The 24,906-nt window shown below is 37.0% G+C and overlaps 1 protein-coding gene across 6 annotated transcripts in view; it reads right to left on the reverse strand.

Moving 5' to 3' along the window:
* The window catches only part of CPNE4 (copine 4), a 752,097-nt gene that overhangs the window by 135,477 nt on the left and 591,714 nt on the right, over positions 1 to 24,906 (reverse strand). For all 6 annotated transcript variants that reach the window (XM_054681026.2, XM_054681027.2, XM_054681028.2 and 3 more), the window contains one exon: positions 14,468 to 14,551. In XM_054681026.2, the coding sequence (XP_054537001.1) occupies positions 14,468 to 14,551 (84 nt within the window). The remainder of the gene's footprint in view (positions 1 to 14,467; positions 14,552 to 24,906) is intronic.

The raw sequence follows: 24,906 nt of genomic DNA on the forward strand, positions 1-24,906 counted from the left end.
GAAAAACTCAATAGCAACTAGAAATTTCCTCTGAAGTTAAAATCTTTATGTGTGTGTATGTATGAGTGTACACGTGTGTGTGTATGTGTGTGTGTGTACGTGCAGGCTACCCACAAGTGAACAGTTTTGCCTGGTATTTATTTTGTATCTACTGAGAAAGCAAGAGAAATCAATGTCATGTTGCTTCACTCATTGGAAAACCTTGCCATCATGTTCCTTGTGAAACTCTAGGAGCACCTCCCCATTAGAGTAAAGGGGGATATTATAGAAATTCTTGGGAACAGGAGAATTTACCAATATCAATGAGAAGAATGCTCTCAGGAGCAGAGGAGAGGAGGTTCTGGAAGAAAAGTACAGCAATAGTCATCCTTTCAATTTTTTATTTTTGGGGCTGTTACCTCAAGAATTTATCCTTTATGTTAGAAACATTCCACTTATACTGTTTTGGTTATTATAAAATATGTAATAAATTATTGTTGACTATAGTCACCATATTGTTCTGTCAAATACTAGATCTTATTCATTCTAACTAGATATTTTGTACTCATTAACCATTATTACTTCCCTCCTCCCCTACTACCCTTCGCAGCCTCTGCTGTCCATCATTGTATTTTCTATCTCCATGAGTTCAGTTGTTTTAATATTTAATATTTAGCTCCCACAAATAAGTGAGAACATGTGAAGTTTGTCATTCTGTACTTAGCTTATTTTACTTAATATAAAGACCTCCAGTTTTATCCATGTTGTCACAAATGACAGAATTTTATTTGTACTTTTTAGAGTACAGAATAGTACTCCACTGTGTATATGTGCCACATTTTCTTTATTCATTCATCTATTGATAGACTTGTAGGTTGCTTCCAAATCTTAGCTATTATGAATAGTGCTGCAATAAATATGGGAGGGCAGATATCTCCTGTATATACTAATTTCCTTTCTTTTGGGTATATACCTAGCAGTGTGATTGCTGGGTCATATGGTTGTTCTATTTTTAATTTTTTGAGGAACCTCCAAACTGTTCTCCACAATGATTATACTAATTTACATTTCCACCAACAGTATATGACAGTTCCCTTTTCTCCGCATCCTTGCCAGTATTTATTATGGCCTTTTGAATTTATCCAAAAAAGTCAATATTAACTGAGGTGAGTGCTATCTCATTGCAGTTTTGTTTTGCATATCTCTGATGATCAGTGATGTTGAGCACCTTTTCACATATCTATATGCCATCTGTACGTCTTCTTTTGAGAAATGTTTATTCATATCTTTTGCCCGTTTCCAAATTGAATTATTAGATTTTTTTTCTCATAGAGTTGTTTGAGCTCCTTATATCTTTTGGTTATTAACCCCCTGTCAGATGGATAGTTGGCAAACATTTTCTCTCATTCTGTGGGTTTTCTCTTCACTTTTTTGATTGCTTCCTCTGCAGTGCAGAATTTTTTTTTAACTTGATGTGATCCCCTTTGTCCATTTTTGCTTGGTTGCTTGTGCTTGTGGGGTATTATTCAAGAAATCTTTACCCAGTCCAATGACTTAGAGAGTTTCCCTAATGTTCTTAATATTTTCACAGTTCGAAGTCTTAAATTTATGTCTTTAATCCATTTTGATTTTTGTATATGGTAAGAGATGGGGGTCTAGTTTCATTCTTCCACATATCGATATCCAGTTTTCCCAGCACCATTTATTCAAGAGACTATCCTTTCCATAATGTCTGTTCTTGGCACCTTTGTCAAAAATGAACTCAATGCATGTGTATGAATTTGTTTCTGGGTTCTCTATTCTGTTCCATGGGTTTATGTGTCTGCTTTTATGCCAGTACCATGCTGTTTACTGTCACTTTGTAGTATAAATTGAAGTCAGGTAATGTGATTCCTCCAGTTTTGTTCTTTTTGCTTAGGATAGCTTTGGCTATTCTGGGTCTTTCATAGTTTCATATAAATTTTAGGATTGTGTTTTCTAGTTCTGTGAAGAATGTCATTGGTATTTTGATAAAGATTGCATTGAATCTGTAGATTGCTTTGGGTAGTATGCACATTTTAATATTAATTTTTCTAATCCCTGAACATGGAATATTTTTCCATTGTATTGTGTCCTCTTCAGTTTCTTTCTTCAATATTTTACTGTTTTCATTGTAGAGATCTTTCACTTTTTTGGTTAAGTGAATTCCTTTTATTTGTAGCTATTATAAATGGGATTATTTTCATGATTTCTTTTTCAGATTGCTGCTGGAATATAGAAATGCCACTGATTTTTTATGTTGATTTTGTATCTGCAACTTTGCTGAGTTTATTAGTTTTAACAGTTTTCTGGTAGAGTCTTTAGGTTTTTCCAAATATAAGATTATATCATCTGCAAACAAGTATAAATTGACTTCTTCCTTTTCAATTTGAATGCCCTTTATTTCTTTCTCTTCTATGATTGCTCTAGCTAGGACTTCCATTTCCATGTTGAATAACAGTGATGAAAGTGGGCATCCTTGTCTTTTTCCAGATCTTAGAGGAAAGGCTTTCACTTTTTCCCAATTCAGCATGATACTAGCTGTGGGCTGTTGTATATGGCTTTTGTTGTGTTGACGTATGTTCCTTCTATACTCAGTTTTTTGCATTTTTTAAATCATGAAGGGATGTTGAATTGTATCAAATGCTTCTTCAGTATTAATTGAAATGAGCATATGATTTTTGTCCTTCATTCTGTTGGTATGACGTATCACATTGATTGATTTGCATATGTTAAACCATCCTTGCATCCCTGGGATAAATCCCTCTTGGTCATGATGCATGATCATTTTCATGTGTTGTTGAATTCCGTTTGCTAGGATTTCAATGAGGATTTTTGTATCAATGTTCATCAGGGATATTGGCCTGTAGTTTTCTTTTTTTGATGTATCTTTGTATGGTTTTGATATCAGGGCAATACTGGCCTCATAGAATGAGTTTGGAAGTATTCCTTCCTCCTTTTTTAAAATAGTTCAGGTAGGATTGGTATTAGTTCTTTTTTAAATTCTACCAATATGTTTGGTAGAATTCAGCAGTGAAGCCATCAGTTTCCAGGCTTTTCTTTGCCAGGAGACATTTTATCATGACTCTGATCTTGTTATTTGATATTGATCTGTTCAAGTTTTGGCTTTCTTTATGGTTCAATCTTGGTAGATTGTATGGGTGTAAGAGTTTATCCATTTCTTCCAGGTTTTCCAATTTATTGGCATATAGTTGCTCATAGTAACCTCAATGATCCACTAATTTTCTGCAGTATTTGTTATAATGTCTTCAGATTTAATTTTATTTATTTGGGTATTCTGTCTTTTTTTTCTTAATCTGGCTAAAGTTTTATCAATTTTCTTTATCTTTTCAAAAAACTAACTTTTTGTTTTATTGATATTTTTTATTATTTTCTTCATTTAAATTTCATTTATTTCTGATTTAATCATTATTATTTAGTTTCTTCTACTAATTTTGGAGTTTTTTGGCTCTTCCTTTTCTGGTTCTTTGAGATACATTTCAGGTTATTTGAAACTTATCTACTTGTCTGATACAGGCATTTGTAGCTATCAACTTTCTTTTAAGTACTGTTTTCATATATTCCATAGGTTTTGGTATGTTTTATTTTCATATTCATTTGTTTTAAGAAATGTTTACATTTCCTTCTTAATTTCTTCATTGATCCACAGGTCATTCAGGAGCATATTGCTTGATTTCCATGTATTTGTACAGTTTCCAAAATCCCTCTTGTTATTGATTTCTAGTTTTATGCCATTGTCATCAGAGATGATACTTGATATTATTTCAATTTTTCTGAATATTTTAAGAGTAGTTTTGTGATCAAATATATGGTCTATCCTTGAGAATGGTCCATGTGCTGAAGAGAAGAATGCATCTTCTGCAGTCATTAGTTGAAATGTTCTGTAAATATCTATTAGGTCCATTTGGCCTATGGTGAAGATGAAGTCCAAGGTTTCTTTGTTGATTTTCTGACTGGATGATCTATCCAATGCTGAAAATGGGGTGTTGAAGTCTCCAGCTATTATTGTATTGAGGTCTATCTCTCTCCTTAGCTCTGATAATATTTTCTTTATATATCTGAGTGCTTCAGTATTGGGTGCACATATATTTACAACTGCTATATTCTCTCGCTGAATTAACCCCTTGATCATTATATAATTTTTTTCTCTTTTCATTGTTTTTGTCTTGAAATCTATTTTGTCTGATGTAAGTATAGTTACTCCTTCTCTTTTTTGGTTTCTATTTGCATGGGATATATTTTTCCATCCTTTTATTTTTAGTCTGTCTCTTTATAGGTAAAGTGTATTTTTTGTAGTCTAAATATCACTGGATCTTGTTTTTATCCATTCGGCAATCCTATGTCTTTTTATTGGAGTGTTTAGTCCCATTACATTCAATGTTATTATCGATAGGTAAGGGGTTACTCCTGCCATTAGGGTTTTTGTTTTCTGGTTGTTTTGTGGTCTTCTCTTCTTTCTTCTTCTTTCCTTCCTTCCTATGTTCCTTATAGTGAAGGTAATTTTTCTCTGGTTTATGTTTTTTTTAATTTATTGAGTTTTTTTGGGTGTATCTGTTCTTTTTCAATTTGAGGTTACCATGAGGCTTGCAAATATTATGTTATAACCTATTATTATTATTATTATTATTATTATTATTATTATTTGAGATGGAGTCTCATTCTGTTGTCCAGGCTGGAATGCAGTGGTACAACCTTAGCTCACTGCAACCTCCATCTCGTAGGTTCAAGCAATTCTGCTCCTTCAGCCTCCTTCCTAGTAGCTGGGATTACAGGCAAACACCACAATGCCTGGCTAATTTTTGTATTTTTAGTAGAGATGGGGTTTTACCATGTTGGCCAGGCTGGTGTCCAATTCCTGGTCTCAAGTGATCTGCCTGCTTTGGCCCCCCAAAGTCCTGGGATTACAGGTGTGAGCCACTGAGGCTGGCCCATTATTTTATTTATTTATTTTTAACTTCTAGTTTCAGGGGTACATGTGCAGGATGTGCAGGTTTGTTACATAGGTAAATGCGTTGAATGGGGGTTGGTTGTATAGATTATTTCATCACCCAGGTATTAAGCCTAGTATCCAATAGTTATTTTTCCTACTTCTCTCCCTCCTACCACCTTCTGCCCTCTGATAGGCCCCAGTGTGTGTTGTTTCCCTCTATATGTCCGTGTGTTCTCATAATTTAGCTCCCACTTATAAGTGAGAACATGCTGTATTTGGTCTTCTGTTCCTGCATTAGTTTACTAAGAATAATGGCCCCTAGCTCCATCCATGTCCTTGCAAAAACATGATCTCATTCTTTTTTATGGCTGCATAGTATTCCATGGTGTATATGTACCACATTTTCTTTATCCAGTCTATAATTGATGGGCATTTGGGTTGATTCCATGTTTTTGTTATTGTGAATAGTGCTGCAGTGAACATACGTGTGCATGTATGTTTATAACAATGACTTATATTCCTTTGGGTATATATCCAGTAATGAGATTACTGGGTTGAATGATAGTTCTGTCTTGAGGTTTTTGAGGAATCACCACACTGTCTTCCACGATGGTTGAACTAATTTACACTCCCACCAACAGTGTAAAAGCATTCCTTTTTCTCCACTACCTCTCCGGCATCTGTTTTTTTTTTTACTTTTTATAGTAGCCATTCTGACTGGTGTGAGATGGTATCTCATTGTGGTTTTAATTTGCATTTCTCTAATGATCAATGATGTTGAGCTTTTTTTCATATGATTGTTGGCCACATGTATGTCTTCTTTTAAGAGGTGTCTGTTCATGTTCTTTACCCACTTATTTATTTATTTATTTATTATTATTATACTTTAAGTTTCAGGGTACCTTTGTCCACTTTTTAATGAGTTTTTTTTCTTGTAAATTTGTTTAAGTTCCTTATAGATGCTGGATATTAGACCTCATTCAGATGCATAGTTTGCAAAAATTTTCTCCCATTCTCTAGGTTGTCTATTTACCTGTTGATAGTTTCTTTTGCTGCATAGGAGCTCTTTAGTTTAATTAGATCCCATTTGTCAATTTTTGCTTTTGTTGCAATTGCTTTTGGCATCTTTATTATGAAATCTTTGCCCATGCTTATGTCCTAAATGGTATTGCCTAGGTTGTCTTCCGGGGTTTTTATAGTTTTGGGTTTTACATTTGAGTCTTTAATCCATCTTGAGTTAATTTTTCTTTATGGTGTAAAGATGGGGTCCAGTTTCAATCTTCTGCATATGACTAGCCAGTTATCCCAGCACAATTTATTGAATAGGGAGTCCTTTCCCCATTGCTTGTTTTTGTCAGGTTTGTTGAAGATCAGATAGTTGAAGGTGGGTGGTCATATTTCTGAGTTCTCTATTCTGTTCCATTGGTCTATGTGTCTGTTCTTATACCAGTACCATGCTGTTTTGGTGACTGTAGCCCTGTAATATAGCTTGAAATCAGGTAGCGTGATGCCTCCAGCTTTGTTCTTTTTGCTTTGGATTGCCTTGGTTATTTAGGCTCTTTTTGGGTTTCATATAAATTTTAAAATAGATTTTTCTAGTTCTGTGAAGAATGTCAGTGGTAGATTAATAGGAATAGCATTGAATGTATAAATTGCTTTGGGAATATTCCCATTTTAATGATATTGATTATTCCTATGCATGAGCATGGAATAATTTGCCATTTCTTTGTGTCATCTCTGATCTCTTTGAGTAGTGGTTTGTAGTTCTCTTGGTAGATCTTTCAGTTTCCTTGTTAGCTGTATTTCTAGGCATGTCACTCTTTTTTTTTAGTAGCAATTGTGAATGGGAGTTCATCCATGATTTGGCTCTTGGCTTGACTGTTGTTGGTGTATAAGAATGCCAGCAATTTTTGCACATTGATTTTGTATTCTGAGACTTTACTGAAGTTGTTTATTAGCTTAAGAAGCTTTTGGGCTGAGACGATGGGGTTTTCTAGATATAGGATCATGTCATCTGCAAACAGGGATAGTTAGACTTCCTCTCTTCCTATTTGAATGCCCTTTATTTCTTTCTCTCGCCTGATTGCTCTGGCAAGAACTTCCAATATTATGTTGAATAGGAGTGGTGAGAGAGGGCATCTTTGTTCTGTGGCAGTTTTCAAGGGGAATACTTCCAGCTTTTTCCCATTCAGTATGGTGTTGGCTGTGGGTTTGTCATATATGGCTCTTATTATTTTGAGGTATGTTCCTTCAATACCCAGTTTATTGGGAGTTTTTAACATTAAGGAATGTTAAATGTTGTTGAAAGCCTTTTCTGCATCTATTGAGGTAATCTTGTGGTTTTTGTCTTTTGTTCTGTTTATGTGATGAATCACATTTATTGATTTGCCTACATTGAACCAACCTTGCATCCTGGGGATGAAGCCTCATGGTGGATAAGCTTTTTGATGTGTTGCTCTGGATTTGGTTTGCCAGTATTTTGCTGAAGATTTTTGCATCAATGTTCATCAAGGATATTGCCCTGAAGTTTTCTTTTTTTGTTGTTGTGTCTGTGGCAGCTTTTGTTATCAGGATGTTGCTGGCCCCACAGAATGAGTTAGGGAGGAGTCTCTCCTTTTCAATTTTTTGAAATAGTTTCAGTAGTAATGGTACCAACTATTTTTTGTGTATCTGGTAGAATTAAGCTTTGAATCTGTCTGGTCCTGGGCTTTGGTTGGTTGGTAGGCTATTTATTACTGCCTCTATTTCAAAACTCGTTATTGGTCTGTTCAGAGATTCTATTTCTTCCTAGTTCTGTCTTGAGAGAGTGTATCTGTCCAGGAATTTATTCATTGCTTCTAGATTTCCTAGTTTATGTGCATAGCGGTGTTTATAACATTCTCTGATGGTTGTTTGTAGTTCTGTGGGGTCAGTGGTAATATCCCTCTTATTATCTCTGATTGTGTTTATTTGAATCTTCTCTCTTTTCTTCTTTATTAGTATAGCTAGTGGTCTACTATAATATTATTTTAAAAAACCTGCTCCTGGATTCATCAATCTTTTGAATGGTTTTTCATCTCTCTATCTGTCTCCTTCAGTTCAGCTTTGATTTTGGTTATTTCTTGTCTTCTGCTAGCTTTGGGATTTGTTTGGTCTTGGTTCTCAAGTTCTTTCAGTTGTGATGTTAGGTTGTTAACTTGAGATCTTTCTAGCTTTTTGATTGGGCATTTTAGTGCTATAAATTTCCCTCTTAATACTGCTTTAACTGTGTCCCAGAGATTGTGGTATGTTGTGTCTTTGTGCTCATTAGTTTCAAAGAACTCCTTGATTTCTGCCTTAATTTCATTATTTACCCCAAAATCATTCAGGAACAGGTTATTCAATTTTTATGTAATTGTATGGTTTTGAGTGGATTTCTTAGTCTTGAGTTCTGATTTGATTGTGCTGTGGTCCAAGAAGCTGTTTTTATGATTTCAGTACTTTCTCATTTGCTGAGGAGTATTTTGCTTGAGATTATGTGATCAATTTTAGAGTAAGTGCCATGTGGTGGTGAGAAGAATGTATATTCTATTGTTTTGCATGGAGAGTTCTGTAGATATCTATCAGGTCCATTTGATCCAGTGCTGAGTTCAGGTCCTGAATATCTTTGTTAATTTTCTGTCTTGATAATTTGTTAATATTGTCTGTGGGGTGTTAAAGTCTCCCACTATTATTGTGTGGGAGTCTAAATCTCTTTGAAGGTCTCTAAAAACTTGCTATATGAATCAGGGTGCTCCTATGTTGGGTGCATACATATTTAGGATAGTTAGCTCTTCTTGCTGAATTAAAACTTTTACCATTATGTAATGGCTTTCTTTGCCTTTTTTGATCTTTGTTGGTTTAAAGTCTGTTTTGTTGGAAACTAGGATTGCAACCCCTGCCTTTTTTTTTTTTTTTTCCTTTTGCTTGGTAAATTTTCCTCCATCCCTTTATTTTGAGCCTATATGTGTCAAGAGACCTTGCATGTGAGATGTGTCTTTTGAAGACTACGTACCAAAACCCATTATTTTCAACTGACAACAACTCAACACTGATTACATAAAGAAACAGACAAACTAACAAACAAGCAAAGAAAAAATTAATAAAAACACTACACTTTAACTTTGTCCCCCAGCTTTTTAACTTTTTGTTTCTGTTTATATATTATTTTAATGACTCTGTCTTGAAAAGTTGTTGTAGTTAATATTTTTTAATTTCCTTTCATAGAAAGAAAATAAATAGAAAAATAAAAGTATTTCATTATACTTTCTTTCTAAGGGAGTGTTATGTCTTCTTTTCCCCACTGAAATGTATTTTATTTATTTAATTTTTTTATTTCTATAGGTTTTTGGGGGCAGGTGGTATTTGGTTACATGAGTGAGTTCTTTAGTGGTGATTTGTGAGATTTGGTGCACCCATCACCTGAGCAGTATACACTGCACTCAGTTTGTAGTCTTTTATCACTCAACCCCCTCCCACCCTTTCCCCTGCGTCCCCACAGTCCATAGCATCATTCTTATGCCTTTGTATCTTAGCTTAGCTACCACCTGTAAGTGAGAACATATAATATTTGGTTTTCCATTCCTGAGTTACTTCACTTAGAATAATAATCTCCAGTTCCATCCAGGTTGCTGTGAATGCCATTAATTCATTCCTTTTTATGGCTAAGTAGTATTCCATGGTATATAAATACCACAATTTCTTTATCCACTCATTGATTGATAGACATTTGGGCTGTTTCCATATTTTTGCAATTGCAAATTGTGCTGCTATAAACATGCGACCAGTTTATCTTTTACCCTTTCTACTCAAAATATTGGTAGTTTACACACCACAATTATAGCATTATAATATTCTGTGTTTTTCTGTGTATTTGCTATTACCAGTGAGTTTTGAACCTTCAGATGATTTCTTATTGCTCATTAATGTTGTGTTGTTTCAGATTGAAGAACTTCCTTTACAGTTCTGGTGTTAATGAAATCCCTCAGCTTTTGTTTGTCTAGGAAAGTCTTTATTTCTCTTTCATAATTAAGAATATTTTTGCTGGATATGCCATTCTAGGATACAAGTTTTTTCCCTCAGCACTTTAAATATGTTACACCACTCTCCCCTGGTCTTTAAGGTTTCTACTGAGAATTCTGCTGTCAGATGTATTAGAGCTGTATTGTACGTAATTTGTTTTTCTTTTCTCTTATTCCTTTTAGGATATTTTCTTTAGACCTTTGGGGGTTTGATTATTAACTGTCTTGAAGTCATCTTATTTGGGTTATATCTGTTTGGTGTTCTATAACCTTCCTGTACTTGAATGTTGATAACTTTCTCTAAGTTTGGGAAGTTCTCTCTTATTATCCCTTCGAATAAACTTTCCACCCTTATCTCTTTTTCTCCTTATACTTTATGGCCAATAACTCTTAGATTTGTCCTTTTGAGGCTATTTTCCTGATCTTGTAGACATGCTTCATTTTTAAACATTCTTTTTTCTCTTATCTCTTCTGATGGTCTGTTTTCAAATAGCCTATCTTCAGGCTAATTCTTTCTTCTGCTTGATCAATTCTGCTGTTAGGATAATCTGATACCTTATATAGTATGTCATTTGCATTTTTCAACTCCAGAATTTCTGCTTGATTTCTTACAATTATTTCAATCTCTTTGTTAAATGTATTTGATAGGCTTCTAAATTCCTTCTCTGTGTTATCTTGAATTTCATCAAGTTTCCTCAAAATAGCTATTTTGAATCCTCTGTCTGAAAGGTCACATAACTCTTTTGTTCCAGGATTGGTCTCTGGTGCTTTATTTAGTTTGTTTGTTGAGGGCATGTTTTTGTGAATGGTCCTGATGCTTGTAGATATTCACCAGTGTATCTGGATATTGAAGATTTATATATTTATTGTAGTCTTTGCAGTCTGGGCTTGTTTGTACCATCCTTCTTGGGAAGGCTTTCCAGGTATTCAAAGGGATTTGGGTGTCGTGGTCTGTTTTTGGTCACTGTGACTGTATCTGCATTAGGGGGCATCCCAAGCTCAGTGATGCTAGGCTCTTTCAGACTTGTAGAGGTACAGTGGTGGTCTTGGATAAGATCTGGAAGAATTCCCTGGATCACCAGGTGGAAACCTTTCTCCTCTTCCTTTACTTTCTCCCAAACCAATGGAGTCTGTCTGTAATGAGCTGCCTGGAGTTGAAGGTGGGGTGACACGAGCACCACTGTGGCTGCCACCACTGGACTGCACTGGGTCAGATGTGAAGCCAGCATAGCACTGAGTCTCACCCAAGGCCTAGGATAACCGTGCTTGGCTACTACCTATGTTCACACAAGGCTCTAGTACTCTACAATCAGGAGATGGCAAAGTCAGCCAGGCTATGTCCTTCCCTTCATGTTAGTGAGTTCCTCCCAGTCCCAGGCAGGTCCAGAAATGCCATCTGGGAGCCAGAGCTTGGAGTCGGAAACCTTAGGACTCCACCTCATGCTCTATTCTACTGTGTTTGAGCTAGTACCCAAGCCATAAGACAAAGTTTTTCCCACTCTTCCCTCCCCTTTCCACAAGCAGAGGAGCCTCTCCCTTGGCCACCACAACCCTAGGACCACAGCAAGTACTGCCTGCCTACCACCAACGTTCACTCAAGACCCAAATATTCACTAGTCAGTTTGTGGTGAATGCTCCCAGGCATAGGACTCTCTCTTCAGGGAAGTGGACTCCTCTCTTACCCAAAGCCAGTCCAGAAATGCTATGCAAGAGCCAAAGTCTTTAATCGGGGACCCCAAGAGCCCAATTGCTGCTCTATCGCACTGTGGCTGAGCTGGTACCTAAGTTGCAAAATCAAGTCCCCTCTACTTGTCCCTGTCCTTTGCTCAAGCAGAATATCTCCCAATAGCCACCATAGCTGGGAATGCACTGCATCACATCTAAAGCCACCATGTCTCTGTGTTTCACCCAAGGCCCATGGCGAGTACAGCCTGGCTACAATTGCTGATTATTTGGGGACCAAGAGATTTTTATTCAGAAGGTAATGGATCCTGCTTCCCTTCAAGGCAGTAGGCTTCCTTTTGGCCCAGGGTTTGTCTAGAAATGTCATCTCGGAGCTAGGGCCTGGAATGGGGACCTCAGGACTTTGCCTGGTGCCCTATTCTATTGTGGCTGAGATGGTATCCAAGTTGCAAGACAAAGTTATATTTATGCTTTCTTCTCCTCTCCTCAAGTGGGAGGGAGGAGTGTCTCCTGGAGCCGTGTGCTGCACTGCTTAGGGTATGGGGCACGCATTCCTTGGTGGTGCATGCACCTGAGGGGTGGTGCAGGCATTCCCTTGGTGACTTTGGCTGGTGTCTCACTAGGTTGCATACCCTCATAGCCCACTGGCTATGAGTCCAGCAGAGCACCAGTACTTGCCCAGGAATTGCAGTATTTGTGGCTTAGACTGCCTTTCAAATTTATTTGGGACCCGAGAGCCCTTCAGCCTGCAGTGGCAAAGATTGCCAGAACTCAGGTTTCTACTACTGATGTGAGTGATTCCCTCTGGCTAGGACTGGTTTAAATTCTTCCTCCACGGGCGCAGGATGAGTTGTGCCCAGTACTGCTTTCTGCTGTGACGGGGCAGCACTGAGTTCCAGTGCAAGGTCCCATAATCACTGTCTCTTCCCCAAGCACACAGATTCTGTATCTGCACCACACAGCCACTACCAAGCGGATGAGGGAGGAGTAGTATCAACAATTCAAGACTGTCTTTCCTACCCTCTTCAGTGTCTCTCTCAGTGATAACGATGTTAAAACCAAGTACTGTGGTCATTCACCTGATGTTTGGTTCTTATGAAGGTGCTTTGTGTGTGTGTGTGGAGAGTTGTTTAATTTGGTGTTCTTATGGGGAGGATAATTAGAGGATGATTAGTGGAGGCTTCTATTTGGCCATCTTGCTCTATTTCCCTCAAAAGAAGTTTGTTTCACATAAGGAAACTTAACGGGTGAAAGACCTCTTTTGGTGGTGGTAATGAGATGCCATTCAGGGCAACTGTGCTAGCTGCACCTCAATTTATTCTTCATGGATTAAGTTCCAAAGAATTACATTGTTCTATAGCATGCAATAGACATACTATTTATATTTAACAGCATTTATTTATTTATTCTTTTATTAAACACATTTTATTAGATATCAATTTTGTATCAGATGATGTCCACAGCTAGCCCATCCAAGGCTATTTAATTTTTGTCTATCATAACAATGACATGAAACATTCCCCTAACAACACCTGCAACTCTGTCACTTCAGGAAATTGAATTTCCAATGTGATGTTTTGGGGATATAGCAACCACACCATCACCTTATGAAAGTCATGGGGGTTTCTTTTTTTTTTTTCACTCTGCAAATGGTATGCAAGCATAACTGGGTCTTCTCTCAGCTCCAAGTAATTCAGCACAAGTATATCACTTCCTACTTATCAATGTACCTCATGCCTACAAAATCCCTCTTGGACTGGCTTACAAGTAAAATAAAATGAAAAATGGAGATCGTGGTTAGTTGTTGAATGTGTGTGTGGTAGTGGGTAGTAGGGGGTAAGGTAATAAGAGATAAAGTTGGGGCCACTTGGAGAAAGAAGAGGAAGAGTGAGAAGGAGATACAACTAGACTAAGTGGCTGCTAAGAAAGATCAGGTGCTCATATGACAGGACTGACATCAGTGCAATGTATGTACTTTCCCTGGGGAAGCAGATTGACTTCCCAAATTACCATGAAGCTCAGAGTCAAACAACCTCAATTGAAACCTCAGTTCCATCCTTTGTTAGCTGTGAGACCTGGGAAAGTGACTTAACCTCCTTAAAGTTCAGTTTCTTCAACTGTAAAATGAGGGTCATCATCATCATCATCATGTGTAAGGAATTTTTGTGAGAAATAAAATTATGCATGTAAATAACAGTCTAATGCTTGGCACCTAGACGCCTAAACATCCTCATTAAATGATAGCTAGTATTTATACTTTTATTATGAATAAGTTGCTAATTGTCTGTTTTGAAAGTTAACAATAGAAATTGGGGTTAGAAAGGCTCTTCTGACAACTAAATTGAGGATTAAAAGTGAAAAAAAAACAAGCTAAAAATGGCAGAACCTTCTTGAGGACACTGAAGATTTCAGGCCTTAGTTGATATCTACAGACATTAAGAAATAAAAGGAGGCTGGGCGCGGTGGCTCACGCCTGTAATCCCAGCACTTTGGGAGGCCGAGGCGGGTGGATCACGAGGTCAGGAGTTCAAGACCAGCCTGGCCAAGATGGTGAAACCCCATCTCTACTAAAAATACAAAAATTAGCTCGGCATGGTGGTGGGTGCCTCTAGTCCCAGCTACTCAGGAGGCTGAGGCAGAGAATTGTTTGAAGCTGGGAGGCGGCGGTTGCAGTGAACCAAGACTGCGCCACTGCACTCCAGCCTGGGTGACACAGCGAGACTCCACCTCAACAACAACAAAAAAAGGAGTTTCTCAAAACAAGTCAATTTATCATCATCTTAGGAGATAAGAGGGCATAGCTGAAGATGACTCTTACCTCAGTTCGGTGCACCAGCTGCTGAGTTGCATCATCATTCATACGAAAAATTTCCAGAAATGGGTCAGATTTACTGAAGAAATCCTAAAATAGATAAACATCAATGAATTGTTTTTCCTCCTGCATTTGATCTAGTCCTGATCAATCAGGAATATTTAATCAACAGGAAAACCCTCTTGATTTCCTATTTTTTATATGTGGAAGGGAGGCCATGCTTGTCCTATCTTCCTGCCCAGTTCTACTCAAACTCTCTTCTCTTTACCTGTGATGATGGGCCCCACCCTTTCTTCCTTTGATCCTCATCCCTGAGATCCACCCTTGGCTAGAATGGACTGCATCTGAAAGCTAAGTTCTTTGTAAAGTCAGTAGTTGGTTAGTTGAAATTCAAAGTATTCTTCAAAGATCAGTTCAAATTCCAGTTCTTTGAAAATCACTGTATCTGTTGTCTTAAACAGGTTCGTTATAGTTATTTTAATGCCTATGTAATGACTACAATGTCTGGATCACCTATAGGTCTGTTTTTATTATCTCTTTCTTAGTTCCACCTCTTGGTATGCTTGTTAATTTTTTATTAAATAGTAGACAATGTGTAATGAAGATTATGAAGGTTTTTACATGAGTCTGTAGCTTCTAGCAAGTGGTTATAATGGGAGAAGTCCCCTGAATCCAATTAGGATTAAGCTATTTAGAGGATGAATTTCTTCAAATGTCTTTAAAGCCCCTATCTATTTCTGATTTCCTTTACTCCTTGGGTATAGTCCTTAAAGGACCCTAACTGAAAACCTGAGTGTTCACGAGGGGTGTTCTTCCTTGACAAGTCTTCAATGCCAATTTTTATTTGTGAGAACCTCAAATGCTCTGTTTATTTTCATAATTTCTTAGCTCTAGGTTTTTGTTCAGTTTCTCTCTATGCTGCTTTTGCTAATTAGCAAACGCCTTGAGATGATAAGCCACTCATACTGTTGGACTACTTGTCTTCTCTGATGCACCTATGAGTCTTTATCCTTTGCTCTCTCAATAGCCCTGAACTTCAGTTTTTCTCCCCAGTCCCATGAGACCACCAAAAGCTCTGCTCAGTTTCTGTTTCTTAGTAGCTATTTTTTTAAACTAGGCTTCCCAGCCTTTCTATCCCCACTATTTTAGGAATCAGCCTTGAGGAATTCCCTTGAGTGGAAAATCTGCACAGAATGTCTTAAGCACCTCCATGGGTTTCTCTTCTGTCCAGTTTCTTGGCCCCTCAAATCTACACTGCCTCAGGACTCTCAAATACATGTCTCTTGTGTCTTTTCTAGTGTTTATATTTGTTTTTAGTGAGAGAGTGATGTAAAATAAATAAGTGCTTCATTGTTGGAAATGGAACCTATCTCTATCCCTTTTAAAAACTTGATTTTTACCCCCAGTAGGTTATAAATTCTCAAAGAGGAGAAACTTTATTTTCCTTTATATTTCTGCTATTTCCTCAGCATTTTCCATAGTGTCTAGATTTTAATAGTACATAGTGTTTATTGAATGAATGAATAAATACATAAATAAGTGAATGGATACCTGGTATAGGATAGGAGGCTATCTGAGCAAAAACCATATTCATCACCATCACATTTTTATTACGAATTTCACCAAGTAATTTTTTCCCAGAAATCTAGACTTTAGCAAAGTAGAATTAAGCCCATATTTGCCTTAAAAGTCATTTATTATTCCTAAATGTTAAGCAAGCCAGAGTCAAACTCGTTATTTTCCTTTGTTTGGTCTCTACTTCTAAATTTTTCCTTACTATCAATGTCTTTACCAGCCATCCTAGTCTTCAGCTCAGCAAAATATTTGTAGGACATATACTGATCACAGAGTTTTTGTGCTTGATGTTAAGATATAAGGACAGATAGAACCTGATCTCAGTCTTCCAAAGTACCATCTAGGTTGCTGGTAAGAAAAGTATACAAATAAATATAACCTAGGGCTAGGTATAAATGAGTGAATGAGTGAATGAATGAATGAAGGTATAAGGAGTATTGAGGGAAGAGAGGGGAGCTGATGAATTTTTAACAGACATAGAGGGGGATACCCCAAGTAATTTAATAAGACTATAGCCTAGGGAACCATAGGGGAGGAATTGCAGACAATGCTGGCAAAGTTGGCCCCATGATGTGAAGGGCCTTAAATGCTCATCTGAAGTCTTTGCACTGGCCTGGACAGGCAGGGGGAATCGTTGAAGGATTTTGAGCAGAAAAGTAATATAGTTGGCTCTGCAGTGAAGAATGTCAGTCTAGAAACTTTGTAGTATATGTTAGAAAGAGGAGATGAGAGGTGGGAATAACTATCTTCCGCTTTGCTTTCCTTCCCATGCAACCAGGAACCAAACACCATGCTCCACAACACCCAGAGTCTGGAACATCCGCTACTACTCTATTTCTGAAGGTGCTAGATTACCACAGCCTTCATCTTGTCAAGACCCCAAAATGGTGGCTTTCATCATAATCTTGCCCTTCAAACATCGTCTCTCCCCCAAAATGGCCCATTTCTCTCTCAGATGCACTTCTAGCTGATTCCCACCTCTATGCATTTACTCATTTGCCCCTTAGGCCAGTTTCTGTTTCTACATGCATCTTAAAAAATTAAAACCTCCTTCTCTTCTCCCTTTCCCTATGGATGTGGGCTACAGTAGCTTGTTCCTGCGTGCCCTTGGGCTCCTCCTGTAACTTCACGCTTTGCCTCTTTAAATAGATTGTTGGTCCCTCAGGGGATGTTTTTATGATTCATACTTAAAAACTGCTAAACACAATGTAAGAACTTCCTCATTTTTTCCCTCTTTACTGTTAATTTAAAACTTTTGTTACCATCACTTTTATTTAAAAATGAAAAATATAGAAAACAGATGACAAAAATAAAAAGAAGGAAAAAAGAACCCATAACTGAATTCAAAATTCCATAACCATCAATAGAATTTTGATAAATCTTTTTCTAGACTCTACATATACTTTTCTGTCTTTCTTTTTAAAAATTTTGTAATCATGATCTATGTACAATTTAGTACCCTATTTCTTTTGCTTGTTGTATACATATTTACATGTTGTATATTACAATGCTTTTTCTATTTTATTTCACATTCTTTTTAAATACCATGAATGAATTAGGCAAGAAGTTATTGTCAGGAGGGCATACTAAAATGTCAATGAAAGAAAGGTCAAGAATGGCCTCTGTCTTCAGGTAGCTGAAAATCTATATGCAGCATACTGGCTTTAGCACTGCTTTCAAATCTCAACTCTACCACATATAATCTGAATAACTGTGGACAAAATATTTAATTTCTCCAAGGCTTAGTTTGCCATTCACAATGGAAGGAGTATCATCCTTTGCCTCATAGTGACATAGAAGAATTAGAGGACCTGGTGCATGGGAAGTGTTGAGTCCATTGCCTGGTACATGGTGAAGACTGAAAAAATGTTAGCTGCAAAAATCCTCAACAAAATACTAGCAACCCAAATCCAGTGGCACAACAAAATTTAACCTATTACAATCAAGTACACTTTATTCCTGGGAAGCAAGGTTGGTTCAACGTACACATATCAAAAACCATATGATCATCTCAATAGACGTAGAAAAAAAGGTTTTGATAAGATCCAACATCCCTTCATGATAAAAACCCTCAACAAACTAGGTAGTGAAGGAACATACGTGAAAATAATAAGAGCCATCTATGACAAACCCACAGCCAACATCATACTGAATGGGCAAAAGCTGGAAGCATTCTGCTTAAGAGCAGGAATAAGACAAGCATGTCAACTCTCACCATTCCTGTTCAATATAGTACTAAAAGTCCTCGCCAGAGCACTCAAGCAAGAGAAAGAAATAAAAGGCATCCAAATAGGAAAAGAAGTCAAACTGTCTCTCTTTGCCGTTGATATAATTCTATACCTAGAAAACCCTAAAGACTATGGTGAAAGACTCCTAGAACTGATCTTCAGCAAAGTTTCCGAATACAAAGTCAATGTGCAAAAATCAGTAGCATTTCTATACAAAGTGAGAGCTCCATCAAGAACGACCCCATTTACAACAGCTAGAAAAAATGAAATGCCTAGGAATACATCTAACCAAAGAGGTAAAAGATCTCTGCAAGGAAAACTACAAAACACTGGTGAAAGAAATCATAGATGACACAAACAAATGGAAAAGCATTCCATGCTCATGGATCGGAAGAATCAATATTGCTAAAATGGCCATACTGCCAAAAGCAATCTACAGATTCAATGCTACTTACATCAAACTATAAACATAGTTTTCACAGAATTAGAAAAAGCTATTGTAAAATTCATATGGAACAAAAAGGAGCCTGAATTGCCAAAGTAATCCTAAGCAAAAAGAACAAAGCCAGAGGCATCACATTACCCAACTTCAAACTATACTATAAGGCTACAATAACCAAAGAAGCATGGTACTGGGACAAAAACAGACACATAAGACCAATGGAACAGGATAGAGAATCCAGAAATAAAGCCACATACCTACAGCCATCTCTTCTTTGACAAAGTTGACAAAAATAAGAAATGAAGAAATGTCTCCCTATTCAATAAACAATGCTGGGATAACTGGCTAGCAATATGCAGAAGACTGAAACTTGACCCTTACATTTCACCATATACAAAAATTAATTCAAGATTGAATAAAACTTTAAATGTAAGACCTCAAATTATAGAAATCCTAGAAGAGAACATATGAAATATCATTCTGGATGTTGGCCTTGGCAAAGAATTTATGTCTAAGTCCTCAAAAGCAACAAAAACAAATTGTAACAAAGAATATTGACAAGTGGGACCTAATTAAACTGAAGAGCTTCTGCACAGTTAAAAAAAAAAACTATTAACAGACTAAACAAGTGGCTGATAGAGTGGGAGAAAATATTATCAAACTATTTGTCTGGCAAAGATCTAATATTCAGAATTTATAAGGAACTTAAACAATTCAATAAGCAAAAATGAATAAATAAACCCATTAAAAATTGGGCAAAGGACATGAGCAGACACTTCTCAAAAGACGACCCGCGAGTGGTCAACGTACATATGAAAAAATGCCCAATGTCACTGATTGTGAGAGAAATGCAAATCAAAACCACAGTGAGATACCATCTCACGCCAGTCAGAATGCCTATTACTAAAACGTCAAAAAATAACAGATGTTGGTGAGGCTGTGGGGAAAAGGAAACACTTATATACTGTTTGTGGGAATGTAAATTAGTTCAGCCACTGTGGAAAGCAGTTTGGAGATTTCTTAAAGAGCTTAAAACAGAACTACCGTTCAACCCAGCCATCCTATTACTGGTATATACCCAAAGGAAAATAAATCATTTTGCCAAAAAGACACATGCACTTGTATGTTCATCAAAGCAGTATTCACAATAGCAAGGGCATATAATCAGTCTAGGTGCCAATCAACATTGAATAGGATAAAGAAAATTTGGCACTTATATACCATAGAATACTACACAGCCATAAAAAAATAATGTTTTCTGTAACACCCTGGTTGCAGCTGAAGGCCATGATCCTAAGGGACTTAGCACGGCAATGGAAAATCAAATACCACATGTTCTCACTTCTGAGAGCTAAACATTGGGTACACATGGACATAAAGATGGGAACAGTGGACGATGGTGACTACCAGAGCAGTGAGAGAGGGAGGGGAGCAAGGGCTGAAAAACTACCTATTGGGTCCTATGCTTACTACATGGGTAATGAGATCAATTGTACTCCAAACCTCAGTGTCATGCAATATACTCATGTAACAAACCTGCACATGTAATCCCTGAATCTAAAATAAAAGTTGAAATATTAAAAAAAAGTTGGCTACTATGATGATTATCAATAGAAGAAAAAATTCATGAAGGCATTTTGTAAAAAACTATACAAATATCAGGGGTGATTAGTATTAAGAAGGCATCTGATTCATGGAAATGAAATAATTCATAAGCACCTCAAAATCTCAAGTGTACGCTCAGAAATTCATAGCTTCAAAACAACAACTCTGGGTCTAATTGTGTGGTCACTTTAATTTGGAATTTTCAGCTTTTTAAAACTTGATTATTAGCACTAAGATGGCCATTGGGACAGTTCAGTTCAAAAAAGATGAATGAATAGGGCATTTTACTGAAGTGTTGCTGTGGTAAAATTCTTTAATAACACAGAGACCATATTATTCTGCTTTTTTAGTTCAATATAAAAGAAATTTAGCTAAGTAAGAGGGTGATAAGCAATTAGGAAGCAGTTCATACCCATGACGGTGATCTTGAAAATGGAATATTGGACCTAGAAGAAATTATCTGAAAGATGCAGGCATATCCAGTCTGTATAGCTTATTAATTTTGTGACTCTGGGAAATGTCTGATCTGAGTATGCTTTATCTGTAAAATGGAAATAAAGATACTAACTTCTGGGAATATGCTTACGAGTTTTGGGGATAATGTAGGTTAGACACCTGATACTTGGCACACAATAGATGCTCAATAATTATAATTTTCTATCATTAATGCAGACCAGATTACAGTTTCAAGCAGGCATACTTAAACACAGTAAAATCACATCACAGCAGGTAGAGATTTTACATTGTTTTAGAGTAGGGGTCAGCAAACTATGGCACATGAGCCAAATCTGGCTTACTGTTTGTTTTTGTGAATAAAGTTTTATTGGAACACTGCCACACTCATCCATTTTTGTATTGTCTATGGCTGTTTTCATGCTTCAAAGGCAGAGCTGAGCAGTGGGGACAGAGATCAGGTGTCCTGCAAAACCTAAAATATTTATCAACTAGCCCTTTTTTAAAAAGTTTGCCAACCTCTACTTTAGAGACAGATTTGTTTACTTATATTGCACCCCATCAAACTAGCATCATGGGAACACTGAAAATGCAGTCTATAATGATTACTATTACATATGTGGAGACCACCAGTGTTGGAATTAGTTCCAATGCACCAATATGAATACTTTCTCAAGAATGGGAAAAGAAAGAATCCTTTGTCAGCTTGAATGTTCCAAAGTGATTATTACATTTCTGTCTCTACTTACTTGTTAGATTAATTGCCGACTAGTTGCTAATGTAACAAATGTGCTTTACAAGTTAGAAAGTCCCTTTCTCTACTAAGTGAATTGCATTAACATTAGATAAATAAGTTATTTATCACAAACCTAAGCTATTTTATGTACTCACTCTCATTGAAGAGTGGGGAGATGATTGCTAGTCTGTTGAAAGACAAGTTAAAAATGACTGTTTCTGTCAAAAAGAATGGTGCATTTCTCTGTCACTGTGGTTTGCAAAAGTACTTAGTGCTTTCCCATATACCCTATAACAGGGGTTCTCAAACTTTCGGTCTTAAGACCCCTTTACATTCTTAAAAGTTATTGGGGATCCCAAAGAGCTTTTGTTTTGTTGTATGTATTAATATTTACCATATTATAAAACTGTTAAATTGTTAAAATATTGGTTACATTGTTTAAAAATAATAAAATAAACCTACTACATCATAACAAAAATAGTATTTTAATGGAAAAATTATTATAATTATATTTTCCAAACTTAAAAAATGGTGAGAAGAATGGTATTAGTTTACATTTTTGCAAACCAATTTAATGATTAGCTTAATAGAATGCAGCAGAATCCTTATATTTGTGCTGTATTCCATCTGTTGTGATATTAGGCATCATGCAGCCTCTGGAAAACTCCACTTTACATGTGTGAGAGAATGAGAGTGAATAAAGAAAATTATGTCTTGGCACTATTATGAAAATAGTATTGACTTCATGGGTTCCCCTGCAAAGGTATTGGGACCATGCATCACACTTGGAGGACTGCTGCCTGACCTCCCCTCTTACCTCCCCTCTTCCTGGCTTCCTACTTCCCTGAAATACATGAAAACATTTCCAAGTCTTCCATATTCTGAGACCAAACCACCTTCTATTCATTAACTCTCTGCTCCAAAAGACTTAGATTTTGTCAGGCAATCTGTTTGAGTCCCTCTCTTGAACTGATTTTTTTGTGAGTGTGTGCCTGCGTGGCTTTCAGTAAGTCATGCCACATCTCTGAACTTTAAAATTTTCATCTATAAAATAAGGCAGTTGGATTAGACAGTGGCTTTCTACCTAAAGTATGTAGATTCCTGGGGGCTACCAGAGTTACTGCCAAGGGACTGGAGATCCAGGCATCCTACAACCACCGTCTGAATTGGATATAGCATATTTTTCCTACATATTCATACTTCAATTTTTAAATGTATGTAGAAACTAGTGACTTTCATGATATTCATTAACATAATAAAAAATTAGGAGCATTGTTTATTTTATAGTGACTTTTAGTCATACAATAACTAGATACAGTAAGTTTTAACTGCTAACATGTAGATAGTTATAAAATTGTTTAATGCTAAAAGCTAGAAAAGGGTCCTCCTTGAGAGCATCTGGGAACTATTTTTCCAGCTGTGACATGAAATAATTATATTATTTTATTCTATTTCTATCACAAAAATATTGTGGCAGTTTGCATTTTGTAAACATGACCACCGCCAGTTCATAGTCCACATGCTTTTTCTCCAATATGATTTTGCCACTGCCCTAACACGATGTGGAGTCCTAGAATCTGGGCTGGCCTTATGACTTACTTGCAACTAAAAGAATGCAGCAGCAGTGATGATGCATGACTTCCAAGGCCAGGAAGGGGTGAGAAAAGGCCACCGAGCATCTCCCTTGTTCTCTTGAAATGCTTTCTCTGGGAGAAGCCAGATACTCTAAAGGAAGTGTGACTACCCCAGGACCACCATGTAGGCACTCCGGTAGACTGTTCCAGCTAAGCCCAGCCATTCAGCCATCTCATGTGCCAGGCATGTGCGTAGAGCTAGTGTAGAACCTCCAGACAAGCTCATCCACAAGCTGAGTACCACTGAGTGACTTGCATCAACATCATAGACAGCAGAACTGCCCAACTGAACCCTGATTGAATTTCTGACCCTCACAATCATTAGCTATAACGGAATAGTTCTTCATTTAGGTTGCTAGATTTGATGGTTTACCACACAGAATAGATGGTTTACCATGCAGCAATAGAAAACCAGAGCAGTAGTGTTGTGTCTTTGGGTAAATCATCATACCTTGCTGAGCCCTCATTTCCTGAAGAGGTTGTGTGAAATGATCTTTATGTTATCATTTTACTCCTCCATTCTACAACTTTGCCCTCTTTCCATCTGAGACCATTTACCTTCCAGTCCAAACTGGAGCAAAGGCCTCTGATTTGTTCTCTGAATTACTAAGGATCTGGACAAGACACAGTCACATTATGAAGGAACTGGGGTCTCCAGCACTGGGGCATTCAGGCTCAGCAATGACCAGGGTCCTGGACAATCAGTACAGCCAATGGTGGGAATAGCCATTTAGAACCATTGTAAGTGCTGCAGGGGGCTCTTTCAATTCTATGAGCAAGTGTTCATTTGACTAAAGGGAAACTGCTCAAACACTGCAAAGCCAACTGGTCCAACAAACCTCCAAGCCCCCTTTTACTATAACATAAATCAGTTAGATGACAAACTAGAGGTACTTAAGAGCCTACTAAGTGTAGAGAAACCATTATAAGCCATTAAGCAAGTAGCTTAAAACTGCTATACACTGACCCTGTGGCTTATAATAGCACCAGGGAAGATACTATAAAGAAGTTTTGTGAGTTTTTCTGAAATTTGGGGAGATGATGAAGGAGAAGGAGCATAACAGTTGTGAAAAGGTGAAGTTAAAAGCTTGCTCCCAACTGACATCTATGCACACTGCAGTTCCCAGCACCTAGTTCATGCTCATGTTAAGAATGGAGCAGTCTGTGATGGTTTCATATAATCTATTCAAGACACTTTTAAAATCCAAATATAATTAGTTTATAAGGATAAAGTATTTCCTGATGTCCCCAGGTAGAATAAGTTGGCCTTACCAGGACACACTATTATATATCACTTATCACATTCTATTGTGGATATATTATTACTATATCATTTGTTTTTAGATGTATGTTTTACTTCAATGATGAATTCCAGGTTGCAGATGTGAGAGTGGAATGTCCATTTTTGATATGCCTTTTTTCCAGCACCTCATGCATAACAAGCACCCAACAAAGGTTTGGAAAATGAATGATGAATGAATGAACAAATTAACAAATAAAAGAGTGAGCCAGTGAATGCATAAATGGGCTGACTATTAATACGCGATAAATAGGAGTTGTACAAATGAATAAATGTGATACCACATTAAAAAGCTCTTAAAGCTGTACTTGGCAAACATAGGTGCTCAACAAATGTCATTTTTCTTCCCTTTCACATCTTCTCCTCTCCCTTAGAATGTCCCTAGAAATGGGGTTAAATCATATTTACCTGTGCACATCTCACCGGTGGCATTTGGAAACAGTCTTGGTGTCATAGAATTGTCCTGTTTTAA

This window comes from Pan troglodytes, chromosome 2, assembly GCF_028858775.2.
Source record: "Pan troglodytes isolate AG18354 chromosome 2, NHGRI_mPanTro3-v2.0_pri, whole genome shotgun sequence".
Taxonomy (NCBI): domain Eukaryota; kingdom Metazoa; phylum Chordata; class Mammalia; order Primates; family Hominidae; genus Pan; species Pan troglodytes.